The sequence below is a fragment of the Macrobrachium nipponense genome, chromosome 7 (assembly GCF_015104395.2).
Source record: "Macrobrachium nipponense isolate FS-2020 chromosome 7, ASM1510439v2, whole genome shotgun sequence".
Lineage (NCBI taxonomy): Eukaryota > Metazoa > Arthropoda > Malacostraca > Decapoda > Palaemonidae > Macrobrachium > Macrobrachium nipponense.
In genome coordinates, this window is record NC_061109.1 from 23,374,949 (window position 1) to 23,397,930 (window position 22,982).

The 22,982-nt window shown below is 46.4% G+C and overlaps 1 protein-coding gene across 1 annotated transcript in view; it reads left to right on the plus strand.

Moving 5' to 3' along the window:
* Positions 1-22,982, plus strand: part of LOC135217126 (procollagen-lysine,2-oxoglutarate 5-dioxygenase 1-like) — a 597,528-nt gene that overhangs the window by 541,445 nt on the left and 33,101 nt on the right. The window contains exons 13-14 of the mRNA XM_064252833.1: positions 18,773-18,877; positions 20,009-20,155. Coding sequence (XP_064108903.1) covers positions 18,773-18,877; positions 20,009-20,155 — 252 coding nt within the window. The remainder of the gene's footprint in view (positions 1-18,772; positions 18,878-20,008; positions 20,156-22,982) is intronic.

The window sequence follows — 22,982 nt, forward strand, 5'->3', positions numbered from 1 at the left end:
TGCGAAAGCCTGGGTAACGAGACTTTTGTTCACGGAGGGGGTAAATCTGTGTTTCAGCCCGACAGTGAAGAAATTCTTGGAAGAAAAGCGCCTCCCTCTGAAATGTCTGCTGTTGTTGGACAATGCCCCTGCTCACCTTCCTGGCCTCGAGGAAGATATCCTAGCGGAGTATTCGTTTATCAAGGATCTTTATCTTCCACCTAACACCACCCCTCTCCTCCAGCCCATGGACCAGCAAGTGATATCGAACTTCAAGAAGCTGTTTACGAAACATCTTTTCAAGAGATGTTTCAACATCACCGATACCACAAACCTCACCTTGCATGAATTTTGGAAGGAGCATTTCGATATCGTCATATGCATCCAACACATCGATCAAGCTTGGCAGGAGGTTTCGAGGCGAACCTTGAATTCTTCGTGGAGGAAACTCTGGCCTGATGCCGTATCCGCCCAAGACTTTGAGGTATTCAACATGGGCGAAGCTGGTGCTGCAGATTCAGGAACAGTTGATGATCCTGAAACTGTTTCGCAACCAGATCTTTATGTTTCCTGACGTTTTTTTATGTGTTTCGTAAAGTTAAGTGTACATACTATAAGAAGTTTTCTGCCGTTTGTCCTCCTCCTCTGGCTCTACTTACGAAAATAGTTCAGGATACGAATGGTTGTTGCTGTAAAGTCCCGAGATTCGCCCAGACCACTGATAACAATTTTAAAACTCGCGTGCCACCAACTGAGTAGACTCGCCACCATCCTCCCGCTCTCCCATTGGTTCCTGATGCTAATCACCGCCATAAGATCCTGCTCTCCTATTGGTCAGCATCTCTCCCATCATGCATCTACGTAGCGGCGTGCTTTTTCGGCCACTCGGTAGCAGCATCGTTTCTATATGCACACCGAATTCGTTCGTTCTATACGATTTCGTTTATTAACGTTAGTGATTTTGTTGTAATACTACTTTATCATGTTGTGTGAGAACTTTAGTACATACGTATACGTACTACATTACTTAATTACGTGCATTATATACGTAGTCATGGGTCCCAAGAAAGTTGAAGTTCACGGAAAGAAGAGGATGCTTTCTTTGGAGACAAAAATGGAGATTATCAAGAAGTATGAAACTGGCATGCGGTTGAGTGTGATCGCTAAGGAATATGGCCGAAATCCGTCGACGATAGGCACCATCCTTAAGCAGAAGGAAGCCATCAAAGCAGCTACACCTTCCAAGGGCGTGACTATTTTGTCAAGCAAGAGGAGCCACGTGCACGACGAGATGGAGAGGCTGCTTCTTGTCTGGATAAAAGACAAAGAAATCGCTGGTGATACGATAACGGAGACGGCAATCTGCCACAAGGCCAGCGCTATTTTCGGCGATTTGATTGCCAAGGCCGAAGACGACGGAGGAGAAGGGACATCAGCGCCAACCCCAGACTTCAAGGCTTCTCATGGGTGGTTTGAAAAATTCCGGAAACGGACCGGCATCCATTCGGTGTTATGGCATGGGGAGGCGGCCGGCTCGGACACGAAAGCGGCCGAAGCCTCTATTAAGACGTTCGACGAGATGACAATCAAAGAATGCTACAGTTCTCGGCAAGTCTTTAACTGTGATGAGACTGGCCTTTTTTGGAAAAAAAATGCCTCGGACGTACATAACGGAGGAAGAGAAGAAGCTACCCGGGCATAAGCCTATGAATGACAGGCTTACGCTCGTACTTTGTTCGAACGCCAGTGGGGATTGCAAGGTGAAACCCCTACTTGTCTATCATTCGGAGACTTCTCGAGCCTTCAAGGCCCACAAAGTGCTAAAGGAGAAGCTTCCAGTGATGTGGAGGGCTAATGCAAAAGCCTGGGTAACGAGACTTTTGTTCACGGAGTGTGTAAATCTGTGTTTCAGCCCGACAGTGAAGAAATTCTTGGAAGAGAAGCGCCTCCCTCTGAAAAGTCTGCTGTTGTTGGACAATGCCCCTGCTCACCCTCCTGGCCTTGAGGAAGATATCCTAGCGGAGTATTCTGTTATCAAGGTTCTTTATCTTCCGCCTAACACCACCCCTCTCCTCCAGCCCATGGACCAGCAAGTGATATCGAACTTCAAGAAGCTGTATACGAAACATCTTTTCGAGAGATGTTTCAACATCACCGATACCACAAACCTCACCTTGCGTGAATTTTGGAGGGAGCATTTTGATGTTGTGATATGCATCCGACTCATCGATCAAGCTTGGTAGGAGGTTTCGAGGCGAATCTTGAATTCTTCGTGGAGGAAACTCTGGCCTGATGCCGTATCCGCCCAAGACTTTGAGGGATTCAACGTGGGCGAAGCTGGTGCAGATTCAGGAACAGTTGATGATCCTGAAACTGTTTCGCAACCAGATCTTGACGAGATCGTTGCACTCGGCAAGTCCATGGGGCTGATCGTTGACGAGGACTACATCAATGACCTTCTCAAGGAGCACCAAGAGGAGCTTATGACGGATGACCTGAAGGAGTTGAGGCCATGCAACATAACTTCGTTCAAGAAGAGTTCTCTAGCTGCGGCGAGGAGGAGGAGGACGACCCTATGACAACGGCAGAAATTAAGGATGCTCTAGCTGCTTTTCATAAGGTGCAATCATTTGTAGAAAAGAGACGCCCCGAAAAGGCTTACACAGGTCGTATGCTTCGCGAGTTGATGACGTTTGCCCGAGTCGTTTCAGGAACATTGTGAAAAGTAGGCAGAAGCAATCTTCCTTGGATAGTTATTTTTTAAAGAGGCCTTTAGTAGGAAGATCCAGTTGATACTATGAAAAAACAGAAAGTTGAAAGTGGTGAAGAAATTGAAATTTTGTTAAAAAAAAAAAATGTAAAGTATAAAAAAGTAAAAAAAAATGTAAAAATAAAGAAAGAAAAAAAATTTAATTTTAAGTATTTTGTAAAGTTAAGTGTTATGGTCTTGTTAATGTGTTTCGTAAAGTTTAGTCTATGTTTCCTGACATTTTTTAATGTGTTTCATAAAGTTAAATGTACGTACTACGTAACAAGTTTTCTGCCGTTTGTCCTCCTCCTCTGTCGCCACTTTCGGAGATAGCCTCACTCGAAAGGTAAGGTTCCACATTTTACTACATATGTACGTATGTACATACAGTATTTCTTGTATACCATGTACACTAATACACTTTATTTACAGGTACATACATATTAGTACTAGTACGTATTAAGTTAGGTATTGAATGGTCCAAATTGTTGTATTTCATTGTTTATTGGTCAATTTAGCTTTATTATAAAACTTACTGGGGTGTTTTTGTAGGGCTTGGAACGAATTAGGCATTTGTTCATGAAACTTACCTGTCAGATATATATATAGCTGTATTTTCCGAAGTCCGACAGAAATTAAAAAACTTACGACACACGTAGTGGGAGTCAGGTGGTTAGTACCCATTCCCGCCGCTGGGAGGCGGGTATCAGGAACCATTCCCATTTTCTATTCATAATTTTTCTTTCGCCGGTGTTGTAAACACAGTTTTCAGCACCTCCGTCTTGAATTTAGGAAACTTGGCTACTATAAGTACCCCTTTTTGATTTTTTGGTATCTTGACTTTTGGATCGGTGGCTAGGCACACATTAATTGTGGATTTGATTGATTTTGGCTTGATTTCTCTTTAAATAAGATGTCTGGTTCTAGTTCGGCTAGCGCCAGGTTTGTACCAAGAGTGATTGTCGAGGTAGGCTACTGAAAGCATCAGTAGACCCTCATACTTTGTGTAAGAGTTGCAGGGAGCATGATTGTATGTATGAAAGTCGCTGTAAGGAATGTGAGTGTCTTTCTGATTCTGGATGGAGAGCATATGAGTCCTATCTTCGTAAGCTTGAACGGGATAGGTTAAGGAGGTCTTCCTCCAGGAGCGTTTCAGGTAAACGTCAGGAAGTTCATGTTTCTCCTACTAACCCTCCTTTAATCACTACTCCTAACCCTGTAGTGTTGCCTTCGGGCCCTGAAACAGTGTCTGTGGAGGGTAATACCCTTACGCTTATCTTAGAGTCGATTCGTCATTTAGAATCTAAAGTGCTCGCCTTAGAAGGCAAAAGTGAAGGTGCAAAGTGCAGTGACAGTGCTCCTTCGTTTGTGAGGGTGCGTCAGATCGGCCCCATTTCGCCTCTAGGCCTAGACCGCTGCCGGACTCCCAGGTTTCAGGGAGAGGGCATGTCGAAAGCCGCAGGAGGGTTACGGGGAACGCCCACCGATCTGACGTGCCTTCGGCAGTATTTGTTGACGCTACCCAGACTGCCAAGGAGCGTGCGCGTGCACGTCTCCTCAAAGAGTGTTTCTCTTCTTCAGAGGCTTCCTCCCCGCATAAGGGGTGGAGCTCTCAGTCTGTTTCACGCCCGCTGAAAAGGAGCGTTGGTGATCGTGACGCTTCACGTCCAGTTTTTGCTCTCGAGCGGCGATCTTCGCCTGAGAGTATGTTCGCAGCCTTCCCGCCACAGAAGAAACATAAGGAGTCATCGGATGATGACTTTGTTGAGCGCCCCAGTCGCTCCCGAGCGCGTTCAACGGCAGTTCCTGGGAGAAGGAAGAAGGCGTCCCCTCGCCCCTCGCCTTCTCACAGGATCAGCCCGTCACCTGACAAGGAATCCTCTCCTACTGAGAAGATCCTGCGCTCTTTGCAGCAACAACTTGCTGATGCTCTTTCTAAGAGAGGGACGCAACCACGTCCCCGGAGAAAGGATGACCGTCTACCTGTGAAGAGATCTAGAAGGTCTCCCTCTCCTCCTCGCTCGTCTATCTCTCCACTTTCTTCTGCTAGAGTTCGTGCGACTCCCCAGCGGCTCTCTAGAGGACATGAAGAGGAATTTACACGCTCTGCGCATGAAGCGGTATTACCCGCTCGTAAACTTGAGGTGCGAGATCTCGATATTTGCGTGGACGCTTCGGTGCAAGTTCAGGATCTTGACGCTCGGTCGGAAGCCAAGCGAGCGCCAGTGACATCTAAGAGTGCACCGGCGGAAGCAGAGCGTGCGCGAGATGTTAAGCGCGCTTTAGTGAATGTCATACGCACGCCAGTTGACGCCAAGCGTGCGCCAGCGGACGCCAGCAGCGCGCGAGTGGACGCCAATCCCGCGCTAGTAGCAGCCAGGCGAGCGCCAGTGGACGCCAGTGTGCGCCGCGGACGCTCGGTGGACGAGGATGTGGATTTTCGTCGTCACCCACCTGTTTTTGATGAGACTTTGCAAGTTACTTCGGGTCTTAGAGAGACAACCGGAGTTTCTATTAAGGAGTCAGCTTTGCCTTCCACTTCACAGCAACGCTCCTCTTGGAAACTTAGACCAGATAGTCTTACTTCCTCCGACTTCACCTGTGTCGGAAGCAGAGGTTAGCGACGCTTCGGTTGAAGTTGATGATGAGAAACCTTTGGCGGCGGTCTCTTCTGACTACCAGGTATTGGCCCGCCTTCTTCAATCGGAGTTTGGAGATACTTTTCATCCTGAAGCTCCTCGCTCTCCTCCCTCGCAACTTTCTTCTTCCAAGATCAACAAGGTCTCGGCATTTGTCAGAATGAAGAAGTCCCTTTCGACTAAGAGGGCTCTTCGTAAAGTCCATGACTGGATGGAGAAAAGGAAGTCTCAGGGAAAGACTTCTTTGCCCTGCCACCTTCGAGACTTAGTGGGAAAGCTGGCATTTGGTATGAGACGGGAGAAGACGTAGGTATTAGACTTCCCTCGTCAGCCCAAGGAGTACTTCGCAAGCATTGTGGATGCCTCGAGGAGGTCTCACCTGTCCTCTTCGAAAGTTTCCTGGTCTACTACGGAAATGGACCACCACCTTAAAGGCCTCTTTCGTACGATTTAGAGGTCTTTAACTTTCTAGATTGGTGTCCTGGGAGTTCTGGATGCCAAGTCTAGGAGTTCCGACTCGATTAGTCTGGGGGAGCTGTCCAGCGTAATGTCGTGTATGGACAAGGCCGTCAGAGATGGTTCGGAGGAGCTTACAGCTCACTTTTGCACAGGGCTCATTGAAGAAGAGATCCCTGTTTTGCAATTTTACAGCTAAATCTGTCTCTCCGTCACAAAAGGCAGATTTGCTCTTCGCTCCTTTTTTTTCGGATCATCTCTTCCCCCAGGCTATGGTAAAAGACAGTTGCTACCAGCCTACAGAGAAAGGCCACGCAAGACCTCCTCGCACAATCTTCAAGGAGACCTGCGGTTCCTTCGTCCTCGGAGTTTCGATTCTCAAGAAATCGAACCCGCCCTTTCGAGGTAGTTCTTCCTCGAGACCAGCCCCTCGAGGAAGAGGCACTTCCAGAGGCAGAGCCACTGCTGCGCTTGCCAAGAACAAGAAGTGAAACAGAAGTCCTTCAGTCACCGGTTGGAGCCAGGCTTCAGCTTTTTGTGCAAGCCTGGGAAGAGAGAGGTGCGACAAATGGTCCTTGGACATCTTAAAGAAGGGTTACCGGATCCCGTTCCTGAAACCACCCCCGCTGTCTACGACACCCAGGGACATGTCACCTTCTTATCGGGGAGAAAAGCAACAAGTGCTTTACGATCTGCTAGATCAGATGATCATGAAACACGCCGTAGAACAGGTCTCCGACCTGAATTCCCCGGATTTTACAACAAGACTGTTCCTGGTGCCAAAGCAGTCGGGGGAATGGTCGACCGGTAAAACTCGATGTCAGCAACCTGAACCTCTTTGTCATCAAGCAGAGGTTCAAGATGGGGAGACACCTCAGTCAGTGATGGGGAGGCCCTTAAGACCGGGGATTGGATGGCTTACTAGATCTCCAGGACGCGTATTTCCACGTCCCCATCCACCCCCAGTCGAGGAAATTACCTGCCGGTTTGTCCTGAAACGGAAACGTGTTTCAATTCAGGGCTCTCTGCTTCGGACTCAGCACTGCTCCGATGGGTATTCACCCTACTGATGAAGAACATTGCGAGGTGGCTTCATCTTTCCAAAGTCAGGATCTCTCTCTACCTGGACGACTGGCTCGTACGAGCCTCCTCGAAAGACCGGTGTCTGGCGGACCTTCACACGACCTTGTCTTTAACGAAGTCCCTGGGGCTTCTGGTGAACCTCGAAAAGTCACATCTGACCCCTTCTCAGTCTTTAGTCTATCTGGGGATTCAGATGGACTCAGTGGCTTTTCGGGCTTTTCCGTCCCAGGGGCGACAACTAGATTGCCTAAGCAAAGTGTCAACCTTTCTGGGGAAAGAATCATGCTCGGTGAGGGAATGGATGAGTCGGTGCTGGGGACCATTTCCTCACTGGAGAAGTTTGTTTTCCCTAGGGAGGTTGCACCTCAGACCTCTTCAATTCTTCCTGTCGGACAATTGGAAGCACCAAAACAATTTGGAATCGATTTTGGTGTTATCGGAAGAGGTAAAGGAACATCTAAGGATGGTGGACCGACCCTTTTGAAGCTCGCAGAGGGTCTTTCCCTCAAGCTTCAGAGCCCCGACCTAGTGTTGTTTTCCGACGCGTCTTCCGCGGGGTGGGGTGGGGAGCAACACTGGGGGGGGAGGAATGTAAGGCACCTGTAGAGGGGAACAGGTGTCCTGGCACATAAACCTCAAGGAGCTGGCAGCAGTTCATCTGGCGCTCCAGTTCTTTCAGGACGAAGTCTCCGGCAATGTGATGCAGATCAACTCGGACAACACCACAGCCCTGGCATACCTCAAGAAACAGGAGGAACCCACTCTCGATCCCTGTTCTCCTTTGCAAAAGGATCCTGTTATGGCGAAGGCACACGACGTCTCTATCCTGACGAGATTCGTATCAGGAGTAGAAAACGTCCGTGCAGATCTGCTCAGTCGGCAAGGTCAACTTCTGCCGACGGAGTGGACCCTTCATCAGGAAGTATGCCAGAGGTTTGGGTGGAAGTTATGGGGATGTCCTCTCGTAGACATCTTCGCAACTTCCAGGACAACGAGACTCCCGCTGTACTGCTCACCAGTTCTAGACCCAGGAGCAGGTCAGCAGTAGACCCCGCCCCTTCTTTGGGACTGGACGGGACTAGACTATTACGCCTTTTTCCCCCCTTCCCCGTTCGAATGATCCTAGGGGTAAGTATAAGGAAATTCGCGGCATCAGAGGGAGCGAGGATGACTCTCATCGCCCCCTTCTGGCCAGCGACCAACTGGTTCACAGAGGTCATGTCTTTTCTAGTAGACTTTCCGAGGACTCTGCCTCCAAGGATAGATCTACTCAAACAGCCCACTTCGAGAGGTATCACAAAAACCTCCCCGCTCTGAGTCTGACTGCGTTCAGACTATCCAGAAGTTGGCCAGAGCGAGGGGTTTTTCAAGACCTGTGCTAAAGCGATCGCAACGGCAAGGAGACCTTCTTCTATTGCCGTATACCAATCCAAGTGGGCTGTTTTTCGGAGCTGGTGCAGGAAGAAAGGCATTTCCTCCACCTCTACCTCTGTGAGCCAGATCGCAGACTTCCTTCTCTACTTGAGGAATGAAGTTCGCTTAGCGTGCCTACGATAAAAGGCTACGTAGTGTGCTTTCTGTAGTCTTTAGGCATAGAGGGCTGGACTTAGCCAATAACAGAGACCTTCATGATCTCCTGAAGTCTTTCGAGACTTCGAAGTATCTCAACCAGAGTTCCTTCTTGGAAACTTAGCATTGTTCTAAAGTTTTTGATGTCCAGTAATTTTGAACCGCTCAACTTAGCTTCGCTTAGAAACCTTACAAGGAAGACACTTTTTCTAACTGCTCTGGCGACGGCGAAGAGAGTTAGTGAGATCCAGGCAATAAGCAAGCATGTTGGGTTTAAGAACTCTGATGCAGTTTGTTCTTTAAGCCCTATGTTCTTAGCAAAGAACGAAAATCCTTCCAACCCTTGGCCCAAGACATTTGAAATCAAGGGTTTGACAGAGATCGTGGGTAGTGAGCCAGAGAGAGTCCTGTGCCCTGTCAGGGCTCTCAAATTCTATTTAGGACAGAACGAAGGACTGTAGAGGACCTTCGGGCAACTTGTGGTGCTCTGTCAAGAAGCCTGATCTTCCCATGTCAAAGAACGCGCTTTCTTTCTTCTTGAGAGACACCATTAAGGAAGCTCATTCCACATGTAGTGATAGTGACATGAAGCTTTTAAAAGTGAATGCCCCACGGGAGGTTGAGGGCTATTTCGACCTCGATAGCCGTTCACAGAAATATGGCACTCAGTGACATTTTGAGTGCCACTATTGGCGGAGCAACTCGGTGTTCACTTCACACTACCTGAGGGAGGTGAAAGCGACATACGAACATTGCTCGTCGCTTGGACCATACGTCGCTGCAGACACTGTTTTGGGGCAGGAGGTAGCACTCATCCTTTCCTTTAGTGGTTAGGTGAGCTTTTAATTGTGTATGTTTTTTGGTTGTGGGGTCGACCGCCCGAGGCGGATCTCCCTTCTTTAGTCTAGTTTAGTGGGATACCTTTGGTAGACTAGGCCAGGTGGTTTTTTTACTTCGTTGCCCTCATTGTATGGTCAATGGTCTAGTCACATCGTGGTCACGCCCCCGTTGACAGATCATCTTGAGTGCACCAGCAGTAACCACGAAGCCAGCTATGCTAACAGGTAAGGAACCAAGATATCAATTATCTGCATGTATTTGTTTCCTAAAATTCTATTCTGTCTCTTCCCACCACCAAAGGTGGGATTCAGCTATATATATATCTGACAGGTAAGTTTCATGAACAAAATGATATTGTAATGATACAATAAAGTTTGTTCATACTTACCTGGCAGATATAAGGGATTTTGACGTAGGAAAAATCTATTTCTGTTGCGGTGTGTCGTGTCGCCCTATGAAATTATCCTTAAGATCATTATTTCTAGGTAAATTATCTAAAATTACCAGAGAAAAATAAAAACAATTAAGAAAATGTCAGTAAAACTGACTCGCTCACTCTATAAAAGAAGTGTCGGTATGGGAATATAGGCGAGTGGGATCACTACCACGAGTCATTCACCATTTAGACCTTCCAACATAAAATCCCCACCAGAGAGAGCTGATACTAAAGGGTGTGCGCCGCTACTACTACTATCTACCGACGCCACGGACAGCAGCGCCCCTAGCGGTCATCCTTAATCTATGAACATCTTGTCCTGTAGGGTGGGTAAAAGAAAACAGGGTGGGTTTCATAGGGCAACACGAGCCAATCACCCAGAAATAGATTTTTCCTACGTCAAAATCCCTTTCTGGGCTCAGCTCGTGTCGGCCTATGAAATAGTACCAGAGAAACAGACAAGATGGGAATAAGGACAAATGAAACCCAATAGTAAAAAAGAGTTATATAATATAAGTGAATCAGGGACATTACAGTATACAAACAAAAGTACTTAAAGCTAACTTATCCTAAACAATGGCATGGTAAAGAAGCAATCAATATAAAGTACTTAAAATTAACTTATATTAGACATGGTAATACATAATGGTGTAATGGCAAAAACAATATAGAATGATTCACTTAATTAAGATATTTACAAAATATACAAACTCATTGTGTTCTACCCTAGCATAAAATAAGGTAGAAACACTGAAGTACATTATATGTACATAACGTGGATGTCCCTAGCAAAAAAATAAGGGACAATCCACCAATATGATTTCTAGCGGCTTAAGGCTAGAAGTATCCCAGAGTCAGCATGGCAATAGGGTGAGGCATGTTGGACGAGGTAGGTAGAAAGGGAGACCTGGATCTATATTACAACTACTGTGCAGTATCAGGAGAAACAATGTTTTCCCTTTTCCCGCTGCTACTGCAGAAAATTTTAAAGATTCCAAGGACTTCAGGTAATGACGTTTAAAGACTGTCGGTGATTTCCATCCAGTATACTTTTTAAGATCCTCAAAGTCATTAATTGAGGTGGCTACTCCTCTGATGTCATGTGCTTTTGGAAATGAATCAGGGTTGGCTTGTTTAATGAAGTAAAGGATCTGTTGTCTGATTCCTTTCACTGATAAAGTGCCACCTTTTTCTCTCATAAAGAGAGAACCTGAGGATCTAGAGGATGTACGAGATAGAAAGGCTCTTAAAGTTGATACTGGGCAGAGAGAAGGATCTTGCGGAAGTGGGATGACTTTCCAAGGAGCCCACCTTGCAAGATGATCCTCATTTTTTTGCTAAAAAGCTACGATCCCGGTGGAAAGTAGAACTTCTCCTGAGGGGAGAAATTCCACATGACCCGCATTCTCTGGATAGAGCCGACAGTTCTGAAATTCTGGCTGGCCTGAAGCCAGGCTTAACAAAATAACGTCTTTCTAAGAGCATCATGAATGTGCAGACGAGTTGTCAGTATCTGAGGCTAGTTTGAGGACATCATTTAAGAACCATGAAACTGCAGTAGGCCTTTGAGAAGGTCTGAGTCTAGCACAGGCTTTGGGAAATAGACGTAAAGTAAAGAATTCTGTAGGTCTATTTGGAAACCCAACTGAAAGATTTTCTTCAAAGCCGATTTATTAGTAGTAATAGTGCTAGCTGCTAAACCTTTTTCAAAACAAGGACCTGAAAAAGGATATAGCTAAATTAACTGTCATGGTTGTAGTGTTTGATTCATTCAGGAAGGATGCTAATTTTTTAACAGCTGAGTCATATTGCCTAATAGTTGACTCTCTTTTGTTTGATTCTAGAAAGAGGATGTTTTGTGGATCAATATTAGCATCTTTTCTAGCCGCAAACTTCATGAAGTCCATAAAGTTAGGGTCTGGAGAATTCCTGAGGAAGCGAACACAGTCCTCATTTGTACTGATTGCGACCACTTGGGATTGGGAATCCGTTGAGGTCGGAGACCCCAATTCCAGAAGCAGCGGATACCATGTTCTTTTTTGGCCAGTCTGGAGCAATCAGAGCTACTAGTCCCTTGAAAGTCCTCAGCTTGCTCAAGACTTTCAAAAGAAGATTCACTGGAGGAATATATAGATTTTCCTCCATTGATTCCAATCTAACGACAGGCATCCGTGGCATAGGCCCGCAGAGGGTCCAGGTTGGGGGCCACATAGCAAGGGAGCTTGTGGTTCGCTTGTGAGGCGAAGAGAATCTACTTGTAAGCCTGGGACTCTCGGCATATCCACTGGAATGACCTGTCATCTAGGGACCATTCTGATTCCAGAGGGACTGACCTGACAAAGCGTCTGCGATCACATTTTCTACCCCTGCCAGGTGAGTGGCGGACAGATGCCATCTGTGTTTGTCTGCTAGCGCAAAGATGGCTATCATGACATTGATTCACGTGTTTGGATTTGGACCCTCCTCTGTTGATGCAATGTACTACCACTGCACTGTCCCAAAACCTAGGTCTTAGATGGAGACTTCTTCGGGGGAAGAAGTCTCTTCAGGGTAAGAAATACTGCCATTGCTTCCAGGACGTTTATGTGGAGCTGGCGGAACTGAACTGACCAAGTCCCCTGAACTTGTTTGAATTGAGAATATCCCCCCCAACCGGACAGGGAGGCATCCGTGTGAATGGTTAACACTGGAAGGGGATATTGAAGGGGTACTAATTTGGCAAGATTCTTCACTTTTGTCCATGGACGGAGCTGATTGCGAAGGATCTGTGGAATTACTGACAACTTGTCTCGAGATTTGACGTTTGCTCTCGATCGCCAAACTCGAATTTATATCTTTCAGCCTTGCTTTCAGGAGGATGTCTGTCACTGAGGCAAACTGAAGAGAACCCAGGATTCTTTCCTGGTTTCTCCTTGATGTTTGTTTGCATTTGAGAAATTGTTTCACAGACTTGGCTATTTCTTTTCTTTTTGACCAGTGGAATTGACAGATTGTGGGAAGACAAATCCCATTGGATTCCTAGCCACTGAAACGAGACTCCGAGTGAGTCTGGATTTCGTTTTGTTTATCTGGAACCCCAGATGTTTCCAGAAATTGAACTACCTTCTTCGTGGCTTTGAGACATTCCTCGACCGTTGGTGCCCAGATCAACCAATCGTCGAGGTATGCTGCTACCATTATCCCCTGAGTTCTCAACTGTTGAACTACCACTTCTGCTATTTTCGTGAATACCCTGGGGGCTACATTCAGACCGAAGGGCATCACTTTGAATGAGAACCTCTGATTTCCTAGTTTGAAGCCTAGGAATGGACGGAAGTGTCTGGCTATAGGGATATGATAGTATGCGTCCGTAAGATCGATAGAGGTTGTGACGGCCCCACGGGGAAGTAAGGTCCGTACCTGCGAGATGGTGAGCATTTGAACTTGTCGCAACGAATGAAAGAGTTTAGCTTTGACAAGTCTAAGATTCACCCTTCTTTTTGTTGAGCCTTTCTTTGGCACGCTGAATAAGCGACCTTGAAATTTTAGATGCTTGACTCTCGCAATAGCTCCTTTCTGAAGGAGTTCCTCCGCATAATCTGTCAATTCCTTTGATGTACTTGATAGAATGATTTGATTGGAGGAGGATCTTTGATCCAACTCCAACCTAATCCTTTGGACACGATGCTCTGTGCCCATTTGCTGAACCCCCACCGCCTGTGACGGAAGATGGAACAGCTCCCTCCCCCTACCTGGGGGTAGCCTCACTGTTGTTGAGTGGGTGAAACTCAGCGCCCTCCTCTGAAGTGCTTGCCTCTTGCAGCTCTCCTGTGCCACGCTGGCGAAAGTGGCCCCTCGCCCTGCTACCCCTAGAGAACCTGTTAAAGGTTGGGTAGGCCTGGCTTTCATACATTGAATTGAAGGCCGGCGAGACTGCATAAGAGGTGGAAGGTTGACTTTGAGGAGACAACAGGAAGAATGGGCTGTGTCTGCTTCGAGGTTGACGGCTGTCCCTGTGTGTAACTGGGACGGCCTGAACGAAATGCTGTTGCTGCTGTTGCTTCTGGTAAGGTTGGAACCTTCTACCTGCCTTCTTTAGTTTCTTACCAGCAGCAGGGGCGGTCTCTTGTTTCCTCTTGGAAGAGATGCCCCATCTGGCTCTAAGGCTCTGGTTAAGCCTAGCAGCTCGTGGTGCACCTCATTCACAGAGGCCTCTGGGAAGAGATCCGCACCCCACATGCTGAAGCTAAGAGTCTATTAGGCTCATGCCTGATAGTTGCCTCCTGCAAAGACATGCTTTCGGCAGTTCCTTCTGGCTAGGAAGAAGTCAAAAGCATCGGCTTGGACCGTCTGGAGCTGGGATTTAGCCAGTATCTTGAACAATGGTTCTGTGGCGTAAGACAGGGCAGCCATCTCCGTAATGATCAGGGAGTTAGAGACCTCCCAAATCTTGTACGGGCATCAAACTCTGCCTGAATAAGGGTATCAGGCAGTCTTGGAAGCTTCTCGCCAAACTGATCCATTGCGCAGTCTGGCTTCAGCTTACCTACTGAGAAAGTGGCAGGTAAGTTCTCCCACAATTCTCCAAAGGCCGGGAAGAGCGGAGATGTAGATTCCGCTTCCCTCAACTGTGGCATGGGCTCGTCCTTGAGGACTGCCTGAAGAGTCGCTTCTACTACCTTGGTAGCGAACGGAAGAGAAGCCTCCTCCTCCGTAGCGAAGATAGTAAATGGACTCTTGAATGCCTGGAGTTTGGTGTTGGTACATTCCCAATCCTCCAGGCAGTGAACCCATTCCCGCTGTGCATGATCCCTACTATACAGCACAGTCTCTCGGGAGATCTTATCCTCTCTATTGAGAGCAGTGACGGTCAGCCTAGCATACCCAATGAAAGGCTGAGTCAGTCCGGGAGGGTAGAACTCGAAGTCCTCAATCCTTCGAGTTCCACACTCCGGGATAGAAATCATGCCGTCCTTGAAGGGGGCATAAGCGGCCACTCTCCATGGGTTATCCATAGAGAAGGCTGGTATGGGATTCATAAGGAGGTAACTGTAAAAGACCAGTACCTGCTACAGGGGAGCTTGGCTGAGGAGCCTGGTTGAGGCCAGCAAAGCGGTCGTCGTGCTCCCTAACTCGGTTAGAGAGATCTTGGATAGACTGACCAGACTGGTTAATCGTGTTTGACAGCTGTGCAAACATCTGCTCAAACTTGGAGCCAAGAGAGCCAACCATCTCTCCCACTTGTTGCATTACTACTGCTGAGAAAGTGGTGGGATCAAAAGAGCTCGGTCCCCGCCAGCCCCACAACAGGAGTTACCGGAGTAGATCCGGTAGATGCCGGAGAAGGCGTTGGCTCGGCCGGAGCGCGAGCCTTCTCCTTAGAAGCCTTGCTTCTAGAGCTCTTAGAATAGGAAGAGCTAGGCTTCGCTTTCACCGCGTCTGCGTAGGAAGTCGTAGACTTCCTAGCTGAAGAAGACGACGACTTCTTAGAAGTCGTCTTATGTAGGGTCTTCTGTTCTCTCTGTCCCTTCACCTTCGGGGGTACAGAGAGAGCGGGAGAGCGAGCAGGGATCTCAGATCCCGTGAAGCCTTGGAATGAAGAGGAAGAAGGGACAGGGGAAGAAGATCCAGGAGCACCCAAGGAAAGACCTTGGGCGCCTGACACACCTACCTCAACCAACAAATCCTCTGCCCCTACCGCCATAGGTTCAATATTCAGGTCCAGGTTGGCCACATCTGGGACCGGCTCCTGCGTAGAGACGGACCCTCCGAAACGCCTGCCTGCACCTTTCCTGCGTGAATAGAGGCTATGAGTGGGGCTGCCGAGATGGGGTCCACATATCCCGTCGCCTTGCCTCCGGGGAAGATCTGGACGGCCAGCTTCTTATCGAGTATATAAGGCTGGCCCTTGGCGGCGTTCTTCCCGAAGCCGCCCACCCAAGCCTTCAGGGTTGCCAGGGCGACTTCCTTCACGGCGGCAGCCTGGAAGAGAAGGCGATATGAAGCTTCTAGCGGCGGAGATACGGTTAAAGAAGCTTAAAACTAAGGGTTAGTGGATGATAAGACGAAGAAAAGTCCAGGAGTAAACTTACCCCACCCAAAAGCTGACTCACGAGGTCATAGCAGATGGTGCAAGCCTCCGGGTGCCAAACGATCAGTCCGTTGTGGTTGGTGGCACACGGGGCGTGGGTCCTACACTCTTCATGGGCGCAGGGGTCGTACAACGTCGCGTTGCAACCTGGGACCTGGCAGTTGGTAGCCTGTAAGTGGAGAGATACATGAGTATCAGGTGCACTTACAGCCTAACAAATACTCCGCTGCATGCCGGAGCATGTAAGTTAGATTAAACCAGAGCCCCACCGTAATACGTGTGGTAACTAGGCGGTTGGAGGTGGTCTGAGGCTACGCCGGAGACAGGAAAAAGATTCCAACCAGGAGTGGTGAGGAGCCATGAAACCACGACGGAGATAGTACATAAAATAAATTAAAACTAAAATTCACCGTAACAGTAAGGGTATATCCGTATATAATGAGGTATAAAACTTTCCGTCTACTAGAAGAGTGCCCGGGTAAGGAGCGAGCTCTCCTCCGGTAGCGGAAAACAGGATATAGTAGGCAAGCAACAGACCACTAGTAATTTGCCCACCCCGCCCACTGGCGGAGCCAGGCGGACCTATAACCGAAGGGGCCCCCGGCTTCAGCGGAGGCTCCGTCCGTTAAGGTATGGGGTGGAAAGGGGGGTGTGAACTGAGGCTAATAGGGGGGGGGGTCCCGGCGTAAAACACGGCAGAAGAGAGAGAGGGGGGGTGGCCTCCTCCTCCCTCCTCCTCCTCCTTCCGCTCCTCCTCCGCTCCTCCTCCTCCTCCTCCTCTCCTCTTCTTCTCTTCTGCCTCTCAGTCTCTCTCTCGATCTCTCTCTTCTCGGTTCCCCTCTCTCTTCATCTCTCTCGCCGCTCCCCCCCCCTCATCTCTCATCTCTCTCTCTCTCAAATCTCTCTCTCGGTCCCCCCCCCCCCGTTCGCTACTAACTACCCGCTCGGTAACCCGGTACCCGAGACAAGTGGTCGCCCTAAACCCCAGCTGGTATGGAGCTCCAGGCCTCCTCAGAGGGAGAGGGAGGTAGGCTACTGTGGTTGTCATGACAACCAAGGAGATCCACCAGACCCCTCCCTATACCTGGTAGGGAGGGAAGGGGAAGGGTAAGGTGCTAAGGGACACGTGATCGCAGGTGGCCTAAGCCGCGATAGCAACACAACCACAGAGGGGCCACGTGAACCAGTCTGTACCAACACATGGCACAAGCACCTAGGCTAGCCTAACGCCCTAAATAACACTGATAATACATCGTAAAGAAGGAAAAAACACTTTTAGTAAAAGAGAAAGAAGCCCAGGAGGAGGCAAACTGATCCAAAGAACAGTTGACTACTCGGAGCCAGCGGTAGCCGATGAAGAGCAAGAGCTGGGATGCTGGGCCAGAAAACACGGTATAGCCCTAAATACCAAACTAAGAGAAAATGGTAAAAAGGGCTGTGTCCTAGCTATAAAAACGATGAACGTAAAAATAAAAAGCCCATAAGCATAAGATGTCCCAGTATGGGAGACCGGGAAATCTTAAACACGAGGCGGCACACGGCCGCCACGAGTCAACCGGGAGACCGTATATACCTGTAAAAGGAAAATACTGGTCCCTGGAAGACTAAAATACTAGGAAATACTACTTATGAGGCATTTAACTTAGCCGAAGCAATTGCAGCACGTTCCATCGTAATGGTTGAAAGTAATCCGAGAAAAAACAACACAAGGGAAAAATGCACCTAGCGCTGTAAAGCTAATGATTAAGGATGTCCGCTAGGGGTGCTGCTGTCCGTGGCGTCGGTAGTAGTAGTAGTAGCGGCCGCATCACCCTTTAGTATCAGCTCTCTCTGGTGGGGATTTTATGTTGGAAGGTCTAAATGGTGAATGACTCGTGGTAGTGATCCCACTCGCCTATATTCCCATACCGACACTTCTTTTATAGAGTGAGCGAGTCAGTTTTACTGACATTTTCTTAATTTTATTTTTCTCTGGTAAATTTTAAGATTAATTTTAACCCTAGAAAATAAGTGATCTTAAGGATATTTCATAGGCCGACACAAGCTGAGCCCAGAAATATAATTTAAGTACCCACCCACCTCCCCTCAGGAGACAGTGGAAATAAAATTATGAATAGAAATGGGAATGGTTCCTGATACCCGCCTCCCAGCGGCGGGAATGGGTAACCACCTGACTCCCACTACGTGTGTCGTAAGTTTTTTAATTTCTGTCGGACTTCGGAAAATACAGCTATATATATATCTGCCAGGTAAGTATGAACAAACTTTATTGTATCATTACAATATCATATTTACACGTAAAATGCATTTCAAGATACGAAAAGCTCAGGTTACGAAGGCCGCCTCGGAACGGATTAATTTCGTTTGTCGAGGTACCACTGTATATGTATTACTGTGTGAATGTGTGTGTAGATGCTTTTTGGGCGAGAAACAAAGCTAGAATGGGTCACGTGAGGGATGCTCTGTTTGTGCTCTTCATTCAGGGCCCAGTCACATGCTGGTCCGCGGATGGAGCGTTACTGAGTTTACGAAAACCAAGGAAACTTACAATAACCAAGACAAGATTTTGGACAAAAAAAGTGTGCAAAAACCGAAAAGTATGAAATGTGAGGCATACGAAAACCGTATTAACGAAAATTCTGTAAAAGATGTATATGTACCTATTTTTATTGCATAAGTCATTCTATGTTGGAAAGCTCATCATTGTTACTTCCTTTTTTTTCTCAAAAAACCTAAAGTGCTAGAATTTATCCCTTTATTTGTAGATACCACTGTTCTTAAGTAATGGTAATTTTAAAATACCTTTTGCTGTGAATTTCCAAATAGAAATTCCTCATGTATGAACCTCAGTAAATTTAACTGAACAAAAAGTTAAATTAACATTCCAGTTTTCATTTGATATCTCAAAAATTTACACTTTATTTATTAATTCTTTCATTTGTTTATTGCAGCCATGCCCTGATGTGTACTGGTTTCCAATTTTCACCCCAAGATTCTGCCAAGAGTTGGTTGAATTAGCCAATGACAATGGTGGTTGGTCCGATGGTACTAACGATGTACGTAACATATAGTTTATTCAGAAAAAATAACCTGTGAAGAATGCCAAGATAATTTGTTCCCTTTGTCTCTTTTAATATCAAGCATGCAGTTATTTCTTTTTGCATGCATAAGGGAAACTCAGTTGCCTTTTTTATTTTTTTTTTGTACTTTCCCATCATGAAATTCCTCATTTGCAGAAAGGAGAACCAGTGTTAATTTCTTTTTAACTCTAAGTTTGCTACATTTATTGTACAATAATACAGACAAATCAGAAGAAGTTTTAGGTCCAACAAATGGAGACCTTTAGTATATTGCTGTGAAGCCTTTCAGACTTAACCCAACCAAGCACAAATGGCATTATGATACGTAGGATCAAATGTTTCAGGTTCTGATATTGGCTATTTTAAAAACATTTGTCAAAATGTTCATATATATTTTTATTATTTATTTCTCAGCCATATATACATTCATACACTGACTGACAAATATTACTATGATGGCTTTTAATGACTTTTCATGGTAGTCTCAAAATACTAGGTATCATATGGTCATGTCCATTAAGACCCATTCAGAATCAGATTGCAGAAAGTGGCAGTCAAGCCTCAATGTTAAATTCTTCATTGGATTTGCCTTCACCACTGCACCAGAAAAATCAGAAGAAAACTACTGCTTTGGTATAACACTTTACATAGGATTTAGGCAGAATTGGAAACAGTGCAGATAACTTTGCTTTTTGTAACCATTTCAAGCAGTCTGCAGTAGCCAGAAGTCCCAAAGATCTGAAAAGTTTCATTTAAAAACAAGGTTAAGACTGCTCTAATGCAAAGATGGAGTGGTTTCCAGCAAATACAATAATAAAATTTCTTCAGTAGCATCTTAAGTTTTTAAAAGTTTGCTCGTAGAGGATCACTTTGATTTACAATACACTACTTTTCATTTGAATCAGCAGTGATAAAGCCTAGCTTTGTCAGAAAAAAATCTTTCCTTTCATTAAAGAAGCATTGTTTTCCAATTCTTATCTGGCTAGTCAACATTTAGATAATCACAAGGTTGATTGTTTATAGGTCTTCTAGGCTAACAGCATTAATAATTGTAACTGCAATGCTAGTTTCACTAAAATTAATTAAACAATATTGTTTTCCTTTCAGGATCCAAGACTTGCAGGGGGTTATGAGAATGTCCCAACAATAGATATCCACATGAATCAAATGGAATTTGAACAAGAATGGCTTTGGATCCTTCGTCATTATGTGAAACCGTTAGCTGAAAAAGTTTACCTTGGATATGATAGTGCTGTAAGTGTTTGAATTAATTTTTCTTGAAGTAAGATTTGTATACTTACCTCACAAAAGTACAAATATCCAAGTTAAACATTAAAGAGATTGTAATTTGTTTATGTTACATGATGGGAAAGGCATTCTCAAATAATTTGGACTCCACTATATATCCAAAATGACAAATTTTCCAAGACAATTTGTTTTTTTCATAGCTACAAACCTGAGGTCTTAACAATAGGATAATTTTCTAGCACCTATCTGGATCTGGTTAAAAAATTATAAATGAAAAAGCAAGGAATCTGTGAGATTTGGCAACGAATGCGTATATCGGGTGAAAACTGGTCAAAGACCGCACACCTATGCTATCGCGTTTAGTCTTTCCCAACCCAGGGGCAGCTAGAGGTGGGCAGTAAAACATTAGGACCTCAGGTTTGTAGCTATGAAAAATACAAATTGTCTTAGAAAATTTGTCATTTGTTCATACGTGAACAAACCTTCAGTCTTAACAATAGATAGACTTATACTTGGTGGGAGGTACAGACATCCTAAACCGGCTGGGGGCTTACCCACCAGTCCAACTCCAAAAGAAATATCTACAGTAGAGGGACTGATGCAGGTGAGAAGCAACATCTCGGCCACTGGGTTACATACAATGATATATGGGAAGATTCATTGCAGTAGGGAACTAAAGAGAAACTCTGAGTGTTCAATAACAAGCCAATGCATCAGGGTTCATTATTACTCCTCACTCCCCCTTGCTAGGAAGTGGAGTATATGCTACTGAATAGAGGGCTTGACTATTTGAACACAAAGCAACCAAAGTATCATTATGACTACCTTACTCACCTGTATCAGACCAGTCCAGCAAATGACGTGTCTATTCCTCAACCTGCCCGTGGGAAGAAGGAAAGGAACAAGAGAAAGAAAGAGACTATTCCAACTCACTCATTCTCTCTTCCGCACAATCATCCTAGGTAAGATACAAACGTGCCCGGTTAAGGGCAATAATGAGTTACACGATCTGTTGGGCAGCCACCACAGGACCTAAGGAAAAAGTGTCCATAGATCTGTGGGCAACATCCTAAAGATAGAACGAGGTGAACGTGGACTGGCGTAACCAAGTACCAGCGCTCAAAACTTTATGAACAGCCAAATTCTTCTTGAAAGCCAAAGAGGGACCAATACCCCTGATGTCATGTGCTTTAGCCTGCACAGACATGGCTGCAGAATCATCAAAAGTCAAATACACCTGTCTGATAGCTTCATGTAACCAAAAAGATGTTGTATTCTTGGACACCTCTTTCTTCAAAAGCCCCGTGTTAACAAAAAGCCTACGACAACCTGGCCTAAGATGTCTTGTCCTCTTAAGATAGCAATACAGAGCCCTGACAGGACACAAGAGCTCTGGAGAATCACCGCCCACAAAGTCATCCAGAGATGGTAGGGAAAAGGAGGCAAACCTGTCACCCTGCACCGAGGAATTCTGGGTCTTGGCCACGAATTCCAGGACACTGACCCCCAACCTCTGGTGTGCTTCACATCATAGCTGAGGCCATGAAGCTCCCCCACTCTCTTCTAAGAAGCCAAGGCCAGGAGGAAAACCGTTTTGAGTGTCAAGTTCCTGTCTGATGAACGACATAAAGGCTCATAAGGAGCTTTAGTGAAACTTCTCAGGACCAAGGAAACATCCCATGTTGGAGGCTTGAGCTCCCTTGGAGAACATGACTGCTCAAACCCCTTAAACAGCAAGGAGAGTTCCCAGTATAAGGAAATGTCAATACTTCTAAGACATATCACTAAACTCAAGGCCACCCTGTAGCCTCTAATGGCAAAAACAGACAAGCCTTTCACATCCCTGAGGAAGACCAAAAAGTCTGCTATGTGCTGAATAGAGGTTGTGATTGAAGAAAAACCCCATTTACGACACAAATTACAGATCGCCCATTTACCTTGGTAAACGGCAGAGGTAGATTTCCTGAGATTGCTGGACATATGTCCTGCTGTCTTCTGAGAAAAGCATATCACTCATAGGAGATACTTGATAGCCTCCAAGAGACAGGAATTCTACTGACTGGTGGAATCTTTTTATGTGCGGCTGACAAAGATGCCGCCACAGGGGAATCTCCCTTGGCACAGCCAACATCAACAACGGTAGATCCGGAAACTATTCTGCCTGCAGCCACAGCTGAGCTACCAATGTCATCCTGAGACTGCAAGCTCATCATCCTGTTCAGGACTTGGTGGATCAAACAAAACGGAGGGAAGGCATACACCTCCAGGTTGTCCCAGGGATGCTGGAGCACATCCTTCACTGACACCAGAGGATCCGGAACCACCGAACAGAAAACCTCTTAGTTTCCTGTTGAACCGGGTGGCAAAGAAGTGTAGCATAGGTCTCCCCCAAACCTGGAAGGGCCTGTCTGCCAGGGCCTGATGAAGAGACCATTCTGTGTCAAGGACCTGATCCCGATGACTGAGCTTGTCAGCAACCACATTCCTTTTGCCTGGGATATACCTGGCTGAGAGCTCCACCAAATTGCTGACCGCCCACTGGTGAACCTTGACTGTCGAGGCGTGAAGTTGACGTGAAACCAGTCTCCCCCCCAACTTGTTCACATAAGTGACCATCATGGTGTTGTCCATCATGAGAACTACAGAATGTCCCTCTACTTTCTCCTGAAATTCCTTCAGACCCAGAATGGCTGCCTTTAACTCTTAAGACATTGATATGCTACTGTCTGTCCTCCAAACTTCACACACCCGAAGTAATGAGGCCACCTTAATGAGCGCCCCAACCTACAAGGGAGGCATCTGAAAACAGAAGTAAATCCGGCAGAAGAGAACA